This window comes from Microtus oregoni, unplaced genomic scaffold (genome assembly GCF_018167655.1).
Source record: "Microtus oregoni isolate MIOR12 unplaced genomic scaffold, Mior012 000016F_ref0000370, whole genome shotgun sequence".
In the NCBI taxonomy this organism is placed as follows: Eukaryota; Metazoa; Chordata; class Mammalia; order Rodentia; family Cricetidae; genus Microtus; species Microtus oregoni.
In genome coordinates, this window is record NW_024543075.1 from 37,242,310 (window position 1) to 37,266,296 (window position 23,987).

The 23,987-nt window shown below is 37.3% G+C and overlaps 1 protein-coding gene across 1 annotated transcript; it reads right to left on the reverse strand.

Moving 5' to 3' along the window:
* Nucleotides 1-6,701: 6,701 nt before the first annotated feature.
* LOC121457364 (olfactory receptor 473-like) lies at nt 6,702-9,780 on the reverse strand. Its single transcript, XM_041666036.1, has 2 exons — nt 9,769-9,780; nt 6,702-7,652 (listed from the first exon to the last, which is right to left on the reverse strand). Exons 1-2 carry the CDS (start codon nt 9,778-9,780, stop codon nt 6,702-6,704), a joined length of 963 nt encoding a protein of 320 aa, XP_041521970.1.
* Nucleotides 9,781-23,987: the final 14,207 nt, after the last annotated feature.

A 23,987-nucleotide genomic window follows, 5' to 3' on the forward strand; every position in this document is an offset into this window, starting at 1 on the left:
GCCCTAGATGCCAACTGCATTAAATCTCACATTGTCAGTCACTATTTCTTCATCTCTTTGGGCTAGTTCCAGAAGGTCAAGCATCTGAATGTTCTTCATTTTGTTGTATATAATTGCCTGGCCACACAATTATGTTCTTCAACATAAATTCATTGGAATATTTTTCTTCACTTTTAGATTGGCCCACTGAGATAGGCCTTACAGTAGCTCTTTATATGGCTCCTTAAATCAGATCAAGCTTACCTCAATTGTTTTCAAAAAACAATATTGAGGAATATATGTATTATGACCATATACATATGGATTTGGCCTTATTTCCAGAGTAATTTAAGTCCTGATTCTTAAAGAAAACACTATTCTACAATCCCGACTGAGGAAAGTGACCCACTTTATGGTCCATTGTACCATCTCATTCTTAATGGTATTGGATGTGTAAATGACCAAGCACTCCCGGAGACATGTGAATTCTATATAGTATATTGATTATTTTAGGTGAGACATTAGTCTGATTGTTTCCACATCAGCATGATACCTGACATTTAACAAATGCTGAGGCCATGTTGAACAGTTGTGTCTTCAGAAGCACTGGAAAAAGATAACCCTTGGAAATCTATATCCCTCATCTGTGCAAGATGCTTAACTGAAGAAGAAAAATGGTTTGTTTACAGAGATTTCCTTTACGACTGTGCCTTTGTTCTCATGGACAGAAAAAAAATGCCCTCTTACTGCTCAGAGGACAGCTGTTTCACTGTGTGACAGGTCCTTTCCATAAATTACATAATTGTCTTAATTTTTAGTACACATTGAAACTAAATAAATATTAAGGCATGAGAAGTTTAAGGGCTGGGATAACACTGTCATAATTTTTCACGTGTATCTGCTAGTTCTCATTTGTTCTCTATTCTCCTCTGACTGATATTGTATTCTACAGTATCACTTAGTAAACCATAGATATATTCCTTTTCGTTAGTTTCTGGAATACTATCTCAAATTCCTGATACCTCCATCCCTATTGTCATGAGGAATGGGGCTCTAATTTTGCTTTTAAAAAAGGTAATAAATACTAACCTAAGTCTGTGCTCTGGTATTCTCATGTAAAAGCCATTTTCACCTTACTTTTCTGCACTCATAATAATGTGATTTTGTCACTCAAAACAGGTCCTTTCTGCAGGAAGTTTGTGCACTATAACCTGTAACATTATTTCTAGGGTTTTTTTTGGGGGGTGGGATTTTTTTATCCTGGTTTCTTCATAGACCCAGAACTTTGGTTATTAGGGAAACAATCAAAATACTTTGATTGAAATGATCACTTAAATTATTACATATACTGTTGTGTCAGAAGTCTGGTTTTCATTGTGTAGTTAAACATGGCTAAAATGCTGGCCAGATTTTTACAAGTGTAGTATCCAAGACTTTATTCCCCCTCCCCAAATGGGAAACACACCAGTTTTCTCAAGTCTGACCTTGTGAAATTTATAGTGTGAATAAACTAAACCTTCTTCACAAAGTCAATTGTCCCCAAAGATTGATGTACTAACTGAAGATCGATTACGTTGGACAGATGATGTGTGTCATAGCAGTGCTCACAACATGAGATTTACCATGGTATAATATGGCTCAAGTGTGTGGAAAACCAAATCAGAGGAATTGAACCAACATCTATGTTGCATGCAGCAAAGAATCGAAGGAAATGGTCTTCAGCCCTCTGGAGAAACTGCTTGATTTCTATAAGTCTTGATTTTCTCATCTGTAAATTCAGTACAATTTAAAATGCCAGCCTAATAGATTCATTATAAAAACTAAATGTGAAGTCAAAGACATTTGATGACTAAGTCTCTGGATTTTATTGTAAATCTCACATCTCTGCTTCTTAATGATTATATGGTTAATCAACATTTTTGTTCTATGTCCAGACAATCTTCTGCAAATTAAAATGTAGACTGAGACTGTGCTTGTTTCCCACTACCCAAACCTGAATAATCACACAGAAATTATATTAGTTACAACACTGCTTGGCCAATGGCATAGAGGTATTCCTAGCTAGCTCATATATATTAAATTAACCATTTCTATCAATCTGTATCACAATGAGGCTGTGACTTACCAGAAAGGTTCAGGCAGCATCTTTGTGCTTTGCCCGCTACATGGCATCTCTTTGACTCTGCCTGCTCTGTCCATATATCTCTGTTCAGATTTCACACCTGGCTTTACTCTGCTAAGCCATTTGCCAAAGTAGTTTCTTTATTAACCAATGGTAGTAAAGCATAAATATTCACAGCATACAGAGGGAAATCCCACATCATTAAAAAATAATGGTGCCACTTTATTAGGTTTCTGAAGGATATATAAGTTCGTATATAATTTAGTTATAATAGGTGTTTAAAATGCCAAGCATAAATTATTATTTGCTACATAAGCTAAAGAAATAAAAACGTCTTTGTAAATGGAGACTGCTAGTTAATTTCTAGAACATCCAGACCCAAATAATCACACAGAAACTATATTAATTACAACACTGTTTAGTCAATGATTTAGGCATATCTTAGAATGAGGTAGCAGCCTTGCCCACTCACAGAAGCCAAGTCATATTTTATTTCCTGATTCTTTCTTCTCTCTCATAGTTTGCCTAATGATATTTACTGCTTATTATCTACATTCTTAGTAAAATTGTTCAAATATTTATTCAGTTTTCTAGTAGTGTTTCTTCATAGTAATAAAATATTACAGTGAAAACTCAAAATTCAGAACTACATAATTTCATTTCCATTTAACTTACCCTTGTTAACTATCAGTCCCAGTATAAATTTTTACTGAAAATAGTATACACTTTCATGATATAGACAGCTAGGCATTTTCTGTCTTGTTGGAATTTACAAATGTCTCTAACTCCTTGTAACTCCAAACTCATTAAACTAGGGAAAAATAATTGAATTTTAGTGTCTTTCTGATATTATATTCTTATCAGTATTTGCTTTAGAGGTCCCATAACATAGCAAAACTCTCATCCTTTACAGTCTCATGATGATGGTCATGTTGATTAAAGTAAGTCTTGGCCATGGGAAGAATGTGAAATCCATTTTGAGACAATATTTCTATTTTTTACAAATTCTAATTTGTTCATGGATATATACTGAAAAAACAAGACTGATGCACAGACATTAACAGTAATACAGAAAATTTAAAATGTCCCTTGTAACTCTCTGTAAGTATTGATGTTTACATCTTGCAAAATACTCTATTTTTAAATGTATATGTAATTATTTCTAGAACTCAAGCCAAATCATGTAACTATGTTATCTATTATTTTTTAAAAATGGGAATTTTTATGGTTTTTGAGACTTAAACTTACTCTTGGATATGTATAACATGGGTAATATTTTCATAACATTTGTTAGGAAGATTGACGCAATACACTAATTTAAGGTTGATAACTCTGAACACATCTCTGTAGAATCACAATGCTGACATCATTCGAGAGATTGTGGTGGAGTGTGTGTTAAGAACATGATGCAAAGAGTCAGTGCTGAATTCACACTCTTCTGTAAAATGCTATTCTAGGGAGTCGCCATGATTCTCCCACTCCAGACAGATGCAGGTTAAGATCATTCCTGGTAAGCCAGCTCGTGGGCTACACAGATTAATAGAAATGGGTTAGATCAATATGTAAAAGCTAGCCAATAAGAAACTGAAACTAATGGGTCAGGCAGTGTTTAAAAGAATACAGTTTCCGTGTAATTATTTCGGGTAAAGCTAGCCGGGTGGCGGGACACAGCCCGCCGATCCGTACTTCAACAGAGTGGTACCCAACGTGCTAATGAACTCCATGTAAAACCTGAGAGGGCTTAAAAAGGAGAGAGAGAGAATTTAAGACAGCTTTTTGCTGTTTGTGGGTTGCGTGCCGCAAAGAAATTGTCCTGACTCAACAGCAGGAAAAAACTGGCTGTTTTAAAATGCCGGCTTTCTGGGCTGTGCCGCCATTGCGATCTCTGTCTGGCTCCTGTGGGAGACAGAGCTTTTGAATGGAGCATTTGGAGTAAAGCTCTACCGCTTGCTTGATGGCAATGTGGACTGCTGTGTGCCTGGAACTGTGTGTGGCTCAGGGGCACCAAATGGCTCTGAGGCAGGAGCGGCTTGGCTCAGCTCTGCCATGCTGAACTGTGCTGGTCCCAGGCAGGAACTACCATAATTACCATAAAAACAGAGCAGTTAATGTTTCAACTGGGCAGGACACAGGCGGTACCGTATTACCTGTACATGGCGCAACTTAAGTTTTTAAGAACTGCTTAACATTTTAAGAAATGTTCCTGGATAGTAAAAAAATGTTACAGATTCACAATAAAACAGATTCAGACATAAAAGACCACACTGTTGGATGAATGCACATAGACTTGAGAGAGAGAAGAAAAAGAATATAGAGATAAAGTTAATGGTTTAAAAAAAAAGGTAAAGTCTTTAAAGAGACAGAGTACAGATAGTTAAGAGATTAAAAGAAATAAAGAAAAATAAGCCACGTAAAAATGGAAAATTCACAGAGAGTCTGGATTATGTACATTGTGTTTTCTTTAAAATTTTTGACTGTGAAGGAGCTAAATACAGAGAGACATTTCATTCTATGGGCTGCCAAGTGGAACCAAAACAGATATCATGAGGGTATGACTTCAGAATTTGGGTCTAAGGATATGATGCTTTGGAAAGGGTCTTCTTTTGTTTTCACAGAGGACCAGACCCTGTGGATTACATCTATCCCGATATGGGATGATAGACCACGACCTCCGGAAAAGTTCCTGTGAACACCCTCAAAAGATTACTTCACTCAACTGGCAACTGAGATAAACCTGGCACACAGGTTACACCCTAAATGATCTGATTAACAGCGCCCCCATTCAGCAGGAAGCAGTTTGGAGAGAAAAAACTGCGCCCATGTTCCCAAAATATTGTTTGTAAATGTTCTTTTACATTTAAAGGGGGAAATGATATAGGTATGAGTAATTTGCATTGGTGTGGATTTTACAGTCAATTTTGTTATATGTATATGTATTTCTGATCTTGATTAAGGTATTGTGATTGTGTAGTTCATTTAAAAATGTAATGTATAATTAAGAAATATAGGTTAATGGTTAATCATCAATAATAGTCAAGCTTGTAGTCATGTTAGTTAGATTTTCTAGATAGAGATACATTTCAGTTAGATAGACATTCTTCATATCTTTCAAAGACTGCAGAATATGGCATTTAATGTTTTAATAACTTAGGACTTTTCATGACAATGAGACATATCTGCTCCTGGTGGCACCAATCTACTTCGAGAGGAAGATGGGCATCAAAGAGGATCCTTATGGAGTTTGATAGCCATTTGGGCAAGAAACTGCTCTTGCCTGGACTGTTGCATAAAATGGACACAGAGAACCCGCAGAGAGAGGACTGCTGAACTTGCCTAAGGTCTTTTGGGGTTCATGACTCATGAAAGAGTCTGCGAGACATTATGCAGGACACAGCAGATAGTGACTGAACTGTCTTTGAAATTTCCTGCTTCATGGAAATGTCTGCTGGATACTATGGGCCTGAAGGCTGAAGATGGATGCCCCAACCATACAAAAGAACTTTGGGTGACTGTCCAGGCAGCAAGATGTCTCTGTCATTTCTAGAGTTTTCTTATTTCTTGTTTACTTAGGTAGTATTATATCCTTCTGGAGTCTTTGATGGAGTTAAAGAATAAATAGATAGTTATAGTTTTCCTTAGTTATGATAAAAGATAAAATAGATATAAATATTGTAACTGTAATTCTTGCTTGATAACTGTTTTGCTATATGTAATTTTACTATGTTAAAGTTAAAGCCTTTCTTTTTTGTTTAAACAGAAAAAGGGGAAATGATGTGGGAGTGATTTCTTATTAATAAAGAAACTGCCTAGACCCATTTGATAGGCCAACCCTTAGGTAGGCAGAGTAAACAGAACGGAATGCTGGGAGAAAGAAGCTGAGTCAGGGAGTCGCCATGATTCTCCCACTCCAGACAGATGCAGGTTAAGATCATTCCTGGTAAGCCAGCTCGTGGGCTACACAGATTAATAGAAATGGGTTAGATCAATATGTAAAAGCTAGCCAATAAGAAACTGAAACTAATGGGTCAGGCAGTGTTTAAAAGAAAAAAAAATGCTATTCTACTTCTCAAAGGCTCACTTTTCTCATTCATAAACGGGGTAGTTTTACAAAACACTACCTCATAGATTCTTTGTGAAATTAAATGTTGAAGCCACATGGTTTTAGAGATAAACTCCTTAGAAGCAAACGACCTCAATTTTTCTTCATGAGTAAATGGGTAATCTACTTTCTATCTTTGCTCAGGAAATGTATCCACAAAATAAAACAATAGTGGCAATTACATGGGTTGTTGTAAGAAATTTGTGAGTTCATATATGCAGCTAAAATTTAGCCTGACACACAGAAGTCACAAATTATTGTTTGCTACACAAATAAAATTAAGGCAAATATCTTGACATCTCCCAGAAGTTCTATAATAGCAATGACTATTTCTGTCGTTTTACTGAGGTGAAGTGGTCCCACAGTTGATACATGAGTATATAAATGTAAGATTAAGTGAAAACAGGGTTTAATATGAAGCAATCAGTTAAGCATCATATAATGAATACTAACTGTGGTATGGCTAAAGGAAATTATCACCTATCTCTTGAATTGAAAGGTCTATGAATATATTCTGACAGTTGCCTTCCTCAGAGCATCCTTTACATCTCTGTTCCTCAGACTGTAGATGAGGGGATTTAGCATGGGGATCACCACTGTGTAGAAGAGAGACAGCACCTTGTTCTGTTCAGTAGAGTAGCTGGACTTGGGCATCACATAAATGAAGGTGATGGTCCCATAGTAGAGAGTGACTGCAGTGAGGTGGGAGGTGCAGGTGGAGAAGGCCTTCTGGCGGCCCTCAGTGGAGCGCATCTTCAGGATGGTGATGAGGATATAGATGTAAGAGACAGCTATGACAAACACTGTCACCACTATAATGGAGCCAGAAGAGATAGAGGGGATGAATCCAATAACAGAGACATCTGAACAGGACAGTTTCAACAGAGGGGAGAAGTCACAGAAAAAATGATCTATCTGATTTGGTCCACAGAAGGTCAGATTTAACAAACAACCAGTAAATGTCCAACCATTCATACAACCACCAACATAAGAAACTCCCAACAGTAGAAAACAGACTCTGGGGGACATGAGCACAGAGTAAAGGAGAGGTGAACAGATGGCTACATAGCGATCATAGGCCATGGCAGCCAATAGGAAGCACTCAGCTGACCCAAATGACACTGAAATACAGAGCTGGGCTTCACAGGCAGCCACAGGTAGGACCAGTCCATGCCCAAGGAGTTCCATAAGCATTATAACAGAGACTGAGGTTGAATAGACAATATCTACAAAAGCCAGATGGCTGAGGAACAGGTACATGGGTGTGTGCAGCTGGGAAGAAATTCTTATCAATGTAATGATGCTGATATTTCCCACTAACGTGACAATATATACTCCTAGAAATATCACAAAAAAGACTATACACAGTGTAGGATCTTCTGTTAGTCCCAAAATGATTAGCTCTGTCACAGTGGTGTAGTTTCCAGTCTCCTTCTTTTGTGTGAATTGTCCCTGTTGAGGGAAATGAAAATAATTTGTTTTTACATTGTTCTGATTTTTTCACATTGCTGAATTGTTATCTCCTCTGTTCAACACATAAATGCCATATTTTTTGAAATTGTGGTTTTGTCCTTTTATCTTTAAATAAAATAAGAATGATGAACCTCACTTTCTGTCATTTGCTATTTTTGTATGTACTATTTCTTAAACGTTACTATTCAATACTTCACTATTGTGATCTATCTCCAATGGTCCATGTCAATAATTTCACTGATAAGTTTATTTTCATGATGCTCATTGTTTATTAAAAATCTCACAAAAACCTCTCACAATGTTTTCTGATACTAAACTAATCCTTTCCTTCAGTCATTCCACCTATATTTCATATCTGAGTGCTGATTTCATCCATCATCTCCTGTCTGCAACATGGGAGCCTTCCTAGCTTTTTTCACATTGTGCTACATATAACAAAATATAATTATATTTCACTTATTTCCCAATATTATCACTTTGTTAACATAAAAACATACCTATCACCTCAACGATCATATAACTAATTTATTCTGTAGTCAAATGAGTGATCATGGCCCTGGAACAGGGAGTGAGGTTGCCCCTACTACCATTATCCTATGTGACAAGAGTTTATAAGACTTTTGTAGTTACAGAGCAAGAGAAATCCATAACTCAATTTGCTTTACAAATATATTTGTAGAAAACATCGGGTAGATAGCTTACAGCCAGAGTGGAGAAATCTCTGTTATAGGCCACAGATGCTATCTGATTACACCCTTAGCTTTGGTAGAGGACAGGAGTCTAAGCATACATCCCAAAATATTTCTTCTAGTAGTCACAAGGATGTTATATTAGACACAGAAATGGATAATGAATGCCAATAAAAGGATATAGGACAGCCCAAGAATATTTAATGTAATTTTGGCTTTTTTTCACTTCATAGTCTCATCTCTGTTTGTTATCATAGTGATCAAGGTGCTGATCATTCTGCTTAGTGTTTTTTCACATTTCCCTTTACTTCTGCATTTTTCCTTTATGTTTCACTATAATATAAAATAGTGACCCCTTCCTTCATTAAATTCTTTCAATAACTTCTCAACTCTTTATACTATAACATAACCTTATTAAGACAATGCACATTACATATGCCCCGAATATGACCTTACCTCTTAAGGTATTTTACCCCTACTCACACCAAACCAGCTCTTCATCATTTTCTGGTGGTTTATCCTCATCTTTCAACATTATTTTCTCTAGAAATCATTCTCTGACTCCTAAAATAAATCATATTATCTTTCTTCATATTATAGATGTCTCCATTCCCAGTGAGAACACTGGGCTTTTGTTATTGCCCTTTTAGTCTTTTAGTCTCTCATTCTCAAACAGCATAGTCTCATTAATAAGGGTTTTATCATTCTGTTACAAATATCCAGTGCTTGAGCATAAAATTGAATTTTAAAATGGTGCATGCATGCATGAACAGTGAACTGAATGGACTCTGGTGATCAAGATAAGAATATAATTCACATCTACTCACCCACCCACAAATAAAGAGACCTCGGAGAAAAAAGGAGTCAATGAATATTCTTTTACTTCAAGGAAAGTGCTGCCATGGTACTACAAAGGATGGTTCTTTAGTTCTGATTTTTTAAAACTTATGTAACAATAATGGAGGAAAATTTGAAAATTCAAAATAAACACCATACATATTAAAAATAAGAAATTTGGTAGAATAAACTTTCCATTAATATAAATTAATTTGCATACATAAATATATAATACTTGTGCATGTACACACACATACACACAGTGTCTTGCTGTGTCTCCTAAAATGGCCTCAAATTTCAATCCTTCTGTTTCATCTTTGTAAAAGCTATGTATACAATAACAGGTTATGTGCCATATGTGCAACTTAGGCATATTTTAATAGTGCTGTATTTAGTTAAAGTTGCAATATAGAAATTTAGTTTACATTGTCAATACTTATCCACCTAATTTTTGACTTATGTGTGATAAGCTCTGACAGAGCAGAACATAGCTTAATTGATTTCTATTTTTCAGATATTTATCCTTTACAAGGGTTAACTGTCGTCACACCTAAGAATCCCAGAATTACCTCAACCACCATGATGATAACATGAAAAACATAATAAATTATCCAAATTATATTCTTTTCAAGAGTCATGTTAGAGAATGCTGATTATGCATAGTATATAATTTTCTGTTAACAATGTTTATGCACCTTTTAGTACTTAAACATTTACCACAACCAGTAATGTCAGTATTAAATATCTTTCAAATATATCAATTCCCTAAATCTTTCCATCTTATACTTAACAATAAGCATTTAGTTTCTCTGATAGTCAGCCAGAGTTCTTTCAATAAGCTTTTTGCCTGATTTTTTTAGAGAAGTAAACTAAAACAATTACCTTTTGGAATACAAAGTAGGTTTATCTACTTAATTTTCAGTAATGAAAAACATTAAGTCAAGTAATTCCCCATAGCTCATTTACTGGTAGAATTTTTCTTGATTGAAGAATTTAGGGTACTTTATAACCCTCAATACATTCAGATATATGAAATAATGCTTAAGAACCTCTACTATCCTCTTTGACTTGATACTAAGAACTTTACAATCTACATTAAAGCAATTCTCTAAATTTATCTTTCTATAACATATACTCCCTTCAAATTAAATACTTTTCAAGAGTCATGTTAGAGAATGCTGGGATTATGCAAAGTATACAATTTTCTTTAACAATGTTTATGCACCTTTTAGTATTTAAACACTTACCACAACCAGTAATGTCAGCATCAAATATCTTTCAAATACATCAATTCCTTAAATCTTTCCATTTTATACGTTGGTAACAATAAGCATTTAGTTTCTCTGATGGTCAGCCTGAGTTCTTTCAATAAGCTAACTATGAAGAGCAATGAATCAATAGTTGGACATCTGTAGCCCAGTCAAGAATATCTTTAGTCTTCTCTCTGATGGATCTTTTTTTTTCACTAGTAACAGTTAGCTTACTGCCTTGATGTCAACTCTACCATTAAAAATCTGTCTTACGTTGTATTAATTGTCAATATTGCAATGGTACAAATTATAATACATAAAATGATTGAAACAGTTGCATAAAGCTATCATGCCTCCATTGCTTTCTCTATTCTAAAATTAATAGTCGTAATTTCTTAGAAAGGTATTCCTAACTCTATCAAGCTTGCTTGGTACTTTGAAATCTTTCTTTTCAGACTCTGATCTGAAGAACAAGACTATGCACATAGTAGCATTGGTGCTCTGTGCTTCCTGCCTCTATCTCAGTTCCGTGGTGGCAATGCTGCTTTCATTATGACAACATTAAGAGTCACTCTGTGCTGCTTCAGAGTCGTAGGAAATGGAGTCAAACAAGGCAGCCTGTCAGTTGAGTTAACCTGAACATGGGAATTTCTTTGGCTTCCATTTTTGTGTTTTCAGTGATGTTACTTGTCCATATACTACAGCTTTGTTTTGGAATTAGACAAAATGATATCTATAAACCAACAGAGGTATTTTGTCACATAGCTGTGCTAAGTAGCTTCTTTTTCCCTCATTTACTGAAAATAGATTTTTATTTTCACATAGTATATCCTGCTCATGATTTTACCTTTCTCTACTCCTCCCAGTTCCTCCCCCACCTCTCCTCCTGTCTGGATCTACTCCCTTTCCATCTTGCATTAGAAAACAAGCAAGTACCTAAGATAATATGAAATTATATATTATATAATATAATAAATATGATATAATATAATACAAGAGATAAGATAAAAACAAGTCAAAAACTAACACCTTGGAATTGGTTAAAAACAAACTGAAGGAAAAGAGACCACGAGAAGAAAGAGAGACCCACTCATTTGATCATTTGGGAATCCCATAAAAACACTAAACTGGAAGCCATAGTATATATGCAGAGGACCTGGTGCAGACCCAGGCAGACCCTGTGCATGCTGCCTCAATCTCTGTGAGTTCGTATAAATTTTGAACATGTTGATTTAGAGAACCTTGCTTTCACGGTTTCCTCCATGCCCTCTGGCTCCTGCATCTTTCTGCCTCCTCTTTTGCAGGGTTGCCTGAGCTCTGAAGGGAGAGATATGCTGGAATTAAATAAAACTGAAATGTTGGTAGTTTCAGTTGGTCCACAGTTTGAAGAGCATAGCTTCCCTTTCTACATGCCAGGACTTCAGAACACTCATTTCCAAGTAAACAGCCTCTAACACTGCCCCAGTCTGAACTAAGACTTGTGCTATTCTGATCACTACTTGCCCTTCTCTTCCCTCCCTCCTACACACCTAAGTTCCTGACCTCTGGACTGGCATTAATTCTTGTCACAACAGTTCAGGGTCTCTGACCCTCTAATATCCTCTCTTCTAGTGGATCAAACATTTATTGCGGTAAATAAAGGGCATAGGTCTAGGAACCTAATTCAATCTAGTAACAGACTTTTCCTCCAGATTTTGTTTTTCATATTCTCAGCTCTCAATTTTAGCTGTGATTTGGCTGCCTTAGTCCCATATTTCGTGGGTCCCCAGGTCCAATTAGTATAGCTATATTAGGAACACCACAGGACCTCTCTTGCTTACATTCTTAAACCAATGAAAATCCATCTCAATAAAACGCATGGCTCTTGCACTTACCATTTAGAAATGGAGTTGTGATGCTGAATTCCAAGAGTGACTTTAGGAAAAAGTATTCCATTTTCTTGTATATATAGTTGGAGGCTGAATACAATGTGAAATATCGAATACTCTCACTGGCAAAAGGATACACATGCAGTGGGGGTGATGATGAATGTTCTTAACCATGATGAGAGAAAAGAGGCTCTCAGCAAACATGGTAAACCCTTGGGGCTATTCCTGCATGTTCCTTTGAGAGATAGATACCTATGATTTTTGTACATAAATGATTTCTGGAACAAGGTGACTCATTTAGACTTGGCTGGCCCTCTCTAGGGGGCATCTATATGCTACAAAGTTCTTTGGAATTTTTTTTCTTTCTTTACTGAAAGCCACTGAAATGATTTGTGGTTTACCAGAGGACTACAGGGTATTCATAAAAATAACATATTTTTAACTGATGCTAGCAAATGTGGTGAGTTAAGAGGACTTCTCAATTAAATTTTCAATCAAATTGAAAAGCCTTGTTCAAATTGAAATATAAAATAGTACATAATGCTTTGACCAATTTTTCATTTTTCTGAAGAAACATTTAGAAGATTATAGAATTCTATATATAACATTCACTCCTTTTAGGTGTCTTGAGCCTATTTCTTCCCACGTCTCAATACAACAACATAGGAAGACTTCCTGAAACACCAGAGCATCAACATTGCATTGCAGGCAATAGCCAAGTACATTAAATACATGACTGAATTCACCCAATTACTCTACCTTTCTTCTATGTCTTAAAGATTTGATGTAGGCATCCATCATCTCTACATTCCTTGACAAATACCAAAATGTAGAGCATCTGAAAGTGATTCATTGTGTTACACAATAAATGATAGTTATATCATTGTCTGCCCTCTTGCTCTGCACCGTGCGTTTATGCCATGCCTCTTCTGGGATCATTCGCTCATATACACATTCTTCGACACAAAACCATCAAAGTGTTTTGTTCTCTGACAGATGACATTAAGGCCTCACAGTGGATCGTGAAATGACTCTTTAAGACAGCTCCAACTTTTTTCAAGTACCATCTAAGTCCTACAGCTTGGATACATAAAGGTACCTGTGACCATAGAGGCAGACGTGAAAATTTTAGGTTCATTTCAATCATTCACGAAACTGTGGTAGGTACATGTTCAGCATTTCCCAACATTGTTAGTTCTGACTGCTCAGAGACTTCTCAATCTTACACTTAGAAGCACTGCCATGGACTCTAGAGGACTGTAACAAATTGACCACCTCTGCAGAGTCCATACTCCGTGTGTGTGTGTGTGTGTGTGTGTGTGTGTGTGTGTGTGTGTGTGTTTTAAAGTAAGCATGCATTCTAACTCTGGCCCTGTGGACCATGTTACTGGAGTTAGACAGTCACGCAGAGAAGAGCAAGGTCCATATTCACTAGAACCCTGATATCAAGCTTTTGATGCAGGTTCTACTGTGGATCCAGAAATTGTTAGTGAAACAGTTTAAAGTTCACCAAGTTTGGAGACTGACCCACTAGTCCTATGTCCCACTATAAAAGAAGACAAACTTAAAATTTTCATTGACACAAATCCAAATGAAAGGCAGCAAATTTCTAGAGATAAATGTAAAAGAAAATATTTTTAAGACAAAAGTTTTAGGTACAGCACAAGAATCATAGACTACAAAGAACTGCAAAACAGAAATGCTTCTTATTACTCTGAGTTTCAACATTTTGAAACCACATTTTGTAAATAACCAAACCTTTTTCTTTCTGCCTACAACTATTTACCTTGTTACTGGTATTCCAATTCACAAGAATTTTAGGATTACCACAAAACCATTTACAAAATTTCTCCAATTTTGTCATAATTTCAATGACTATATAATTAAATTTATTGCATAAAATTCATTTCATATTATCTTACTAATTTTTAAAGATTTATTTTCATTACTTTATCATTACATTATTTATATCTTTATATGGAATATGTACATGAGTTCAGATGTCTGGAAAATCCAGGAGAAGGCATAGTATCCCTTTAAGTTTGAGTACCTGGCAATTATGAACCACCTAATTTGCATACTGGGAAGTCCAGGAGAGGGCATCAGATCTCTTGGAGGATGAGTAACTGGCAGTTATGAGTCACATAATTGAACTTGGGTCCTCTGGAAGAGCAATACAAGCTTTTAACAACTGGATCATCTCTCCAATTCCCTTTTATATTAAATTTAAGCTAGGATACAAAGTAATCAGTTCCACTATGGCATTTTTGTACACATTTATCATTATACTTTGGCTTTCATCACCCAACTGCTAATGTTATCCCTGATGTCTCTCTTGCTGGTCCCTAATCATCCTCCAAAGAGTCCCCTTTTCTGCTGTCATGTCATATGCATTCCATTACCCTCTCTTCTCCCTCCACATCTCCTTTCCCTTAAGACTGTTTTCCCTCTCTTGTTTAACCCCATTCTTCTTTCACATCCTATAAACATACATGTATACATGCACACTTAAACATATATAAAATTCAATCTAGATTCAGTGTATGACATAAAATATGGTGCTATTGAAAGGATCACGGGGTGGGTACAACTAACTCAATTGGTTAGGCTGGCTTGGGAGTTTTGGACAGATTGTATATTCTTCTTTTCCCGTGATTCTTTTCCCTCTCCCTTACTTTCCTCAAGGGTGGTGACCTGTTTTCTTTTCTTTGGAGGGTTTTGGTGAAAATCAGCACTTTAAGGCAATGATGGTTGGAATGGCTCCCAGAGGGTAAATTTCCCCTTTCTCTAACAGAGCTCTATGGATCAGAATTTCTATCCTGTTCCAGGTGTCTCAGTCAAAGGAACTGCCATAGGGCAGCCATGGAGCGATCCTGAGGAGGTAAATCCACATCTGGAGGGCTTGACTGTCAAAAAGATTAAGGCTTCTACTTTTAAATAGAACCCACAAGGACTCTGAAGCAAGATTTTATTTAGAAGAGGATTGCCTTATATTAAATGAGAGTACACTCACCCGTGGACCGATTGGCCCATCAGAGATTCTTCTACTGAAGTAACCATTCCTCACACAGGGTACTAGTCTGCCGGGATCTCTGGCAGATAGGGCTGAGGCAGAGCCGGTCCTGCCAATCTCTCCCTGGGGCTGAGTGGGAGAGAGAAACTTGCTGAGTCGGGAGTCTTGCCAAAGCAGGATCTCATTTTATTGTAGCAGGCAGGAACTTATATAGGGTTGTGATAGGAGGTGGGAGTCTTAGGGTTAGGGTGAGGTGGAGTGGGGAATAAGGACCAATAATATTTTAACACGTTAGCAGTGGCTGGACAGAGGTGGATTGGTGTCGGACTGTACTGAGTCACTCATATGCAGAAGTTTATAGCCAAAGACCAGTCACCAAGCTTGAGTAAGGCTCAGGAAGTTACACTGGGCCTGACACTCGGGCCTTATGACAGCCAACACTTCATGACTTCTGGGAATTATCTACTGTGCCACCACTGTCCTTTACATAGAGTCCTTCATGTCTGTATCTTGAAGTACTTTTCTCACATTGTCCTCCAGCTAGTGCAGGTTCCAGATCTTATGTTTTTGTTTGTCTTTGATCCATTTTAACTGATTCTTATAAAGAAAAAATTTATGGGAATTTTCTTCTTTGTGTGGAAATCCAATTTATGCAGCATTATTTGTTAAGGAAGCTTGCTTTTGCCAGTCTAGTCATTGAGGCCTTGTCAACATTGGATGGCAGCAGCTGTTTACGTTTATTTCTGTATTCTCCATTTTATAGTATTAGTCTATATGTCTGTTTCTGTGCCAGTATAATACTGCTACTTTGAGCCTGTCATATAATTTAAAACCAAGGAATTTTACACATAATAACAGTGACGTTAGGTGTCTGTGTGACTCATAAAAGAGAAAAGAGGCTTTTGTCAAACATGACAAAGTCTTGGAGAATCACTGTTGTTTGTGCCTTTGAGAAAAAAAATTTAAAGGTCTGGAAAAATAAATATCCTGAGTTTAATACCCAAAAGCCATATGATGTCTCACAATCATCTATAATAGTATCTGATTTGCTCTTCCAGCATGCAGGTATACATGAGGAGCACTCATACATGAAATATAATAAATAAGATTTTTAAAAAAGAGGCAGAAGTTCTTGAGTTTGTTGTGCAGAAATGTCTTATGGAACCAAGTGACTCATTAAGGTCTGACTGGCCTTCCCAAGGGGATATTCATAGACAGTGGTTTGCTTACCAACACTCATTTCTTGTATGCTGAAAGGGAAGAAGATGTTGGTTTCCCGGTCAGAAATCTAATGTACAGAACAAATAGCTTACATGCTTCAGTAGAACTGGTATAATAGAAGGGTATTTCCTGATAAACTTTCTCTTTTTTCTTTTCTTTTCTTTTTTATTTATTTATTAGAGATTTCTGCCTCCTCCCCGCCACAACCTCCCATTTCCCTCCCCCTTCCCTGACCAAGTCCGCCTCCCTCGTCTGCCCAAAGAGCAATCAGAATTCCCTGACCTATGGGAAGTCCAAGGACCACCCATCTCCATCCAGGTCTAGTAAGGTGAGCATCCAAACTGCCTAGGCTCCCACAAAGCCAGTTCGTGCAGTAGGATCAAAAACCCATTGCCATTGTTCTTGAGTTCTCAGTAGTCCTCATTGTCCGCTATGTTCAGCGAGTCCGGTTTTATAGCAGGCTTTTTCAGACCCAGGCCAGCTGGCCTTGGTGAGTTCCCGATAGAACATCCCCACTGCTTCAGTGTGTGGGTGCATCCCTCGCGGTCCTGAGTTCCTTGCTCGTGCTCTCTCTCCATCTGCTCCTGATTTGGACCTTGAGATTTCTGTCCTGTGCTCCAATGTGGGTCACTGTCTCTGTCTCCTTTCATCGCCTGATGAAGGTCAATATTCAGGAGGATGCCTATAGGCATGTTTTTCTTTGGGGTCACCTTCTTGTTTAGCTTCTCTAGGATTGTGAATAATAGGCTCAATGTCCTTTATTTATGGCTAGAAACCAAATATGAGTGAGTACATCCCATGTTCCTCTTTTTGGGTCTGGCTTACCTCACTCAGGATAGTGTTTTCTATTTCCATCCATTTTCATGCAAAAATCAAGAAGTCATTGTTTTTTACTGCTGAGTAATATTCTAATATGTATATATTCCATACTTTCTTCATCCATTCTTCCGTTGAAGGGCATCTAGGTTGTTTCCAGGTTCTGGATATTACAAACAATGCTGCTATGAACATAGCTGAGCATATGCTTTTGTTGTATGATAGGGCATCTCTTGGGTATATTCCCAAGAGTGGCATTGCTGGGTCCAGGGGTAGGTTGATCCCAAATTTCCTGAGAAACCGACACACTGCTTTCCAAAGTGGTTGCACAAGTTTGCATTCCCACCAGCAATGTATGAGTGTACCCCTTTCTCCACAACCTCTCCAGCAAAGGCTACATCATTGGTGTTTTTGATTGTAGCCATTCTGACAGGTGTAAGATGGTATCTTAAAGTTGTCTTGATTTGCATTTCCATGATCACTAAGGAAGTTGCACATGACCTTAAGTGTCTTTTGGCCATTTGAACTTTTTCTGTTGAGAATTCTCTGTTCAGCTCAGTGCCCCATTTTATAACTGGGTTGATTAGCCTTTTACGGTCTAGTTTCTTGAGTTCTTTATATATTTTGGAGATCAGACCTTTGTCAGTTGCAGGGTTGGTGAAGATCTTCTCCCAGTCAGTGGGTTGCCTTTTTGTCTTAGTGACAGTGTCCTTTCCTTTACAGAAGCTTCTCAGTCTCAGGAGGTCCCATTTATTCAATGATGTCCTTAGTGTCTGTGCTGCTGGGGTTATACTTAGGAAGTGGTCTGCTGTGCCCATGTGCTGTAGAGTACTTCCCACTTTCTCTTCTATCAGGTTCAGTGTGTTCGGACTGATAGTGAGGTCTTTAATCCATTTGGACTTGAGTTTTGTGCATGGTGATAGATATGGATCTATTTTCATTCTTCTACAGATTGACATCCAGTTTTGCCAGCACAATTTGTTGAAGATGCTCTCTTTTTTCCATTGTATACTTTTGGCTCCTTTATCGAAAATGAGGTGTTCATAGGTTTGTGGGTTAAAGTCAGGGTCTTCTATTCGATTCCATTGGTCGACTTTTCTGTTTTTATGCCAATACCAAGCTGTTTTCAATACTGTAGCTCTGTAATAGAGTTTGAAGTCAGGGATGGTAATGCCTCCAGACAATCCTTTATTGTATAAGATTGTTTTGACTATCCTGAGTTTTTTTTTCCATATAAAGTTGATTATTTTCTTCTCCAGATCTGTGAAGAATTTTGATGTGATTTTGATGGAGATTGCATTGAATATATAGATTGCTTTTGGTAGAATTGCCATTTTTTACTATGTTGATCCTCCCAATCCAAGAGCAAGGGAGATCCTTCCATTTTCTGGTGTCCTCTTCAATTTCTTTCTTCGAAGACTTAAAGTTCTTGTCAAGTAGATCTTTCACTTCCGTGGTCAGAGTTACCCGAAGATATTTTATGCTAGTTGTGGCTATCATGAAAGGTGATGCTTCTCTGATTTCCCTCTCTGCTTCCTTATCCTTAGTGTACAGGAAGGCAACTGATTTTTTGGAGTTGATCTTGTATCCTGCCACATTACTAAAGGTGTTTATCATCTGTAGGAGTTCTTTGGTAGAGTTTTTGGGATCGTTTTGTATACTATCATATCATCTGCAAATAATGAAAGCTTAACTTCTTCCTTTCCAATACGTATCCCCTTGATCCCATTATGTTGTCTTATTGCTAGAACTTCAAGCACTATATTGAAGAGGTATGGAGAGAGTGGACAGCCTTGTCGTGTTCCTGATTTTAGTGGGATGGCTTTGAGTTTTTCTCCATTTAATTGAATGTTAGCTGTTGGCTTGCTGTAAATAGCTCTTATTATATTTAGGTATGACCCTTGTATCCATAATCTCTCCAAGACCTTTATCATAAAGGTGTGTTGAATTTTGTCGAATGCTTTTTCAGCATCTAATGAAATGATCATATGATTTTTTTCTTTCAGTTTATTTATATGGTGGATTACATTGATCGATTTGCATATGTTGAACCAGCCCTGCATCTCTGGGAAGAAGCTTACTTGATCATAATGGATAATTTTTTTTTTCTTAATGGATAATTTTTCTAATGTGTTCTTGCATTCAGTTTGCCAGCATTTTGTTGAGGATTTTTGCGTAAATGTTCATGAGTGAGATTGGCCTATAATTCTCTTTCTTGGTTGAGTCTTTGTGTGGTTTTGGTATCAGAGTAACTGTAGCTTCATAAAAGGAATTTGGCAATGCCTCTTCTGTTTCTATATTGTAAAATACATTAAGGAGTATAGGTATTAGCTCTTCTTGGAAGTTCTGCTAGAATTCTGCATTGAAACCATCTGGTCCTGGGCTTTTTTGGAAGGGAGATTTTTGATAACAGTTTCTAGTTCTTCGCAACTAACAGGTCTATCTAGATAGTTCACCTGGTCTTGGTTTAGCTTTGGTATATGGTACTTATCTAAAAAAATGTCCATTTCCTTTGCATTTTCCAGTTTTGTGGCATACAGGCTTTTCTAGTAAGATCTAATGATTCTCTGAATTTCCTCTGTGTCTGTGGTTATGTCCCCCTTTTCATTTCTGATCTTATTTATTTGTGTGTTCTCTCTCTGTCGTTTAATTAGTTTGGATAGGGGTTTATCAATCTTGTTGATTTTCTTCAAGAACCAACTTTTTGTTTCATTGATTCTTTGGACTGTTTTCTGTGTTTCTATTTTGTTGATTTCAACCCTCAGTTTGATTATTTCCAGTCTTCTTCTCCTCCTGGGCACGTCTGCTTCTTTTTCTCTAGAGCTTTCAGGTATGCTGTTAAGTCCCCAATGTATGCTTTCTCTGTTTTCTTTAAGTGGGCACTTAGTGCTATGAATTTCCTCTTAGCACTGCTTTCATCATGTCCCATAGGTTTGAGTATGTTGTCTTTTTATTTCCATTAAATTCAAGGAAGACTTTAATTTCTTTCTTAATTTCTTCCTTGACCCAGGTGTGGTTCAGTAGTTGACTGTTCTGTTTCCATGTGTTTGTTGTCTTTCTGGGGGTAGCATTGTTGTTGCCTTCTAACTTTAGTCCGTGGTGATCTGATAAGACACAAGTGGACACTGATTTTTTTTTTTGTATCTGTGGAGGTTTCCTTTGTTTCCGAGTATATGGTCAATTTTTGAGAAGGTTCCATGAGCTGCAGAGAAGGTATATTCTTTCCTATTTGGGTGGAGTGTTCTACAGATGTCTGTTAAGTCCATTTGCTTCATTACCTCCAATAATTCTCTTAATTCTCTATTAGGTTTCTGTCTGATTGACCTGTCCATTGGAGAGAGAGGTGTGTTGAAGTCTCCTCCTACTAGTGTTTGTGGTTTGATGTCTGCCTTGAGTTCTAGTAATATTTCTTTTACATAAGTGGGTGCTTTTATATTAGGGGCATAGATATTCAGGATTGAGACGTCCTCCTGATGAATTGTTCCTGTTATGAGTATAAAGGGTCCATCTCGATCTCTTCTGATTGATTTTAGTTTGAAGTCTGTTTTGTTAGAAATTTGTATGGCCACACCTGCTTTTTTCTTAGGACCATTTGCTTGAAACACCTTTTCCCAACCCTTTACTCTTTATAGATGCCTGTCTTTGTGTTTGAGATGTGTTTCTTGCAAACAGCAGAATGTTGGATCCTGTTTTCATATCCAATCTCTTAGCCTGTGCCTTTTTATAGAAGAATTGAGACCATTAATATTAAGTGATATTCGCCTTTAATCCCAGCACTCGGGAGGCAGAGGTAGGCGAATCTCTGTGAGTTCGAGACCAGCCTGGTCTAGAGAGCTAGTTCCAGGACAGGCTCCAAAGCCACAGAGAAACTCTGTCTCGAAAAAACAAAAAACAAAAAACAAAAAAAAATATTAAGTGATATTAATGACCAGTGGCTGTTTACTCCGTTTATTCTTATTGTTTTGGTAGTAGAGTTTCTGTGTCTCCCTTCTTTGAGTTGTGCTGCTGAAGGGTCGCTAGATGCCTGAGTTATTGTAGGCAGTGTTAGCAATGTTGGATTCCTTGGGTTGTGATTTTCCTTCTATTACTTTCTGTAGGACTGGATTTGTGGCTATGTATTGTTTAAATTTGTTCTTATCCTGGAATGTCTTGTTTTCTCCATTAATAATGAACAATAGCTTGGCTGGGTATAGTAGTTTGGGTTCGCATCCATGGTCTCTTTGCTTCTGCAGTACATCTACCAGGACCTTCTGGCTTTCATGGTTTCCATAGAAAAGTCAGGTGTAAGTCTGATCGGTTTACCTTTATAAGTTACTTGCCCTTTTTCCTTTGCAGCTCTTAATATTCTTTCTTTAACCTGTATATTTTGTGTTTTGATTATTATATGGTGAGGGGATGGTTTTCTTTGATCTAGTCTGTTTGGTGTTCTGTATGCTTCTTGAATATTCAAAGGAATATCTTTCTTTATGTTGGGAAAGTTTTCTTCCATAATTTTGTTTAAAATATTTTCTGGGCCTTTGAGCTGTGACTCCTCTCCTTCTATTCCTATTATTCTTAGGTTTGGTCTTTTTATTGTGTCCCATATTTCCTGAATGTTTTGTATTGAGAATTTGTTGGCTTTGCTGTTTTCTTTGATCAGTCTGTTTATTTTCTCTATGGTGTCCTCAGAATCTGAGATTCTTTCTTCTGTCTCTTGTATTCTATTGCTTATGCTTGTTTCTGTAGACTCTGCTCGTTGACCTAGATTTTCCATATCCAGCTGGTCCTCAGTTTGTGTTTTCTTTCTTGCTTCCATTTCATTTTTCAGTTCTTTAACTGTTTCCATTACCTGTTTGATCGTTTTTTCTTGGTTTCCCAGGGTATCATGTACGTATTTACTCATTTCTTCAAACTTTTTGTTATACTTCTCATCAATTTCTATAAGGGCATTTTTTACATGTTGTTTAAGGGACTCTATTGCTTTCATAAAATCAATTTTTTCCACTTCTTCTGTGTTAGGGTGTTCAAGTCCTTCTGTTGTAAGATCATTGGGTTCTGGTGTTTTCATGTTGTTTTTCAGATTGTTGGGTGAATTCTTGCCTTGGTGACTGCCCATCTCCTCCTATCCATGCTATCTAGTGGGTCTTTTAAAACCTGATCAGGTTTCCCTGCTGGCCAGGTGCTCCACTTACAAAATGCCCTCACTCCATTTCCTGGCTCCTGCCGTGGTCCAAGATCCCTCTCACCACACAGAAGGGTCTTCAGGAACAGGACCAGGCTCCCTGTTTACCAGGTACCTCGACAACAAAGGCCTACCTGTTTTATTTAATTGTAGTGGGGCGATCTACTCTCGGTGTTGCACGCTGGTCCCTGCCGCTTGCATCTGCTGCTGCGCCAGTCCCCGCCGCTTGCTTCTGCTGCTGATAAACTTTCAATCAAATTGAAAAGAAGTGCTGGATTTGATAGACATAACAGGAAACAGTGAAATGATTACTGTCTGGTGGTTTTTAATGTTGTGAAGAGATACCATGACCATAGCAGCTCTTTTGTTTGTTTATTTTTGTTTTTCAAGACAGGGTTTCTTTGTGTAAAATTTCTAGATCAGTGGAGACATTCAGTTATTCATCCTATAGAAGATTTAGCTTCCATATATTTATGAAAGTAAATAGAATAGATCTACTTCTAAAATCTCATCATAATTTCATGTAATCCTCAGACTCAGAGATCCACCCTCCTTTGCCTTCTCAGTCCTAGTATTAATCATACCTGGATATAAGCTTCTCTTTAGTTTTTTTTTTACAAAAATTGGAAACTTTTCTGCGTGGGATCTTGCCATGAGGTCACCACCCCCTTTATTCCATTTCTTAATCCACTTGGCATCTTGAAAGAGGGTTTTAGCTCCATTTTACTTCCTGGCATTCCTTTCCTCCTCAAAATTTACTTTTTGTAATTTACCCTGCTGAGCTTGCTCCTTTTCATTATAAATCTTCATTAGAGTTACCATTAACAGCAACATGACAAAGTCTATACTGGTCTATTTTGATGTTTCTTCTGCCAATGAAATTAATTCAAAACTCTTCACTTTATCCACAGGCAGACTCTTAAGACAAGAGCAAAAGATAGCAGCCACTTGCTTCACCAAAACATCACAAAAATAATTTTTAGGTAACATACTAAAATTTCCTCCCCTGAAACCTCTTGAACAGGCTCCCACCATAGTTCATCAAATCACATTCAGCATCACCATCTTCCATGTTCCTACTAATATGATCCATGAAGCAGTACCTAAAACATTCCATGGATTTCATAACACAAAGTACAAATTCCTGCAAAACACATGGTCAGGTCTATCACAAGACTATCCCAGTCCCTGGTACCAACTTCTGTCTTATTTATGGTTTCTTTTGCTGTGAAGAGATGCCATGACTGTGTCAACTCTTACAAAGAAAATATTCAATGTGTTGTCTCACTTACAGTTTCAGAGGTTCAGTCTATTACCATCATGAGGTGCAGCATGGTTACATGCAGGCAGACATGGTGCTGGAGGTAAGAGTCCTTCCATCTTGATCAGAAGTCAGTTGTAACACTGGATGGTATCCTAAGCATAGTAAAACCTCAAAGACCACCCCAGTGACACATTT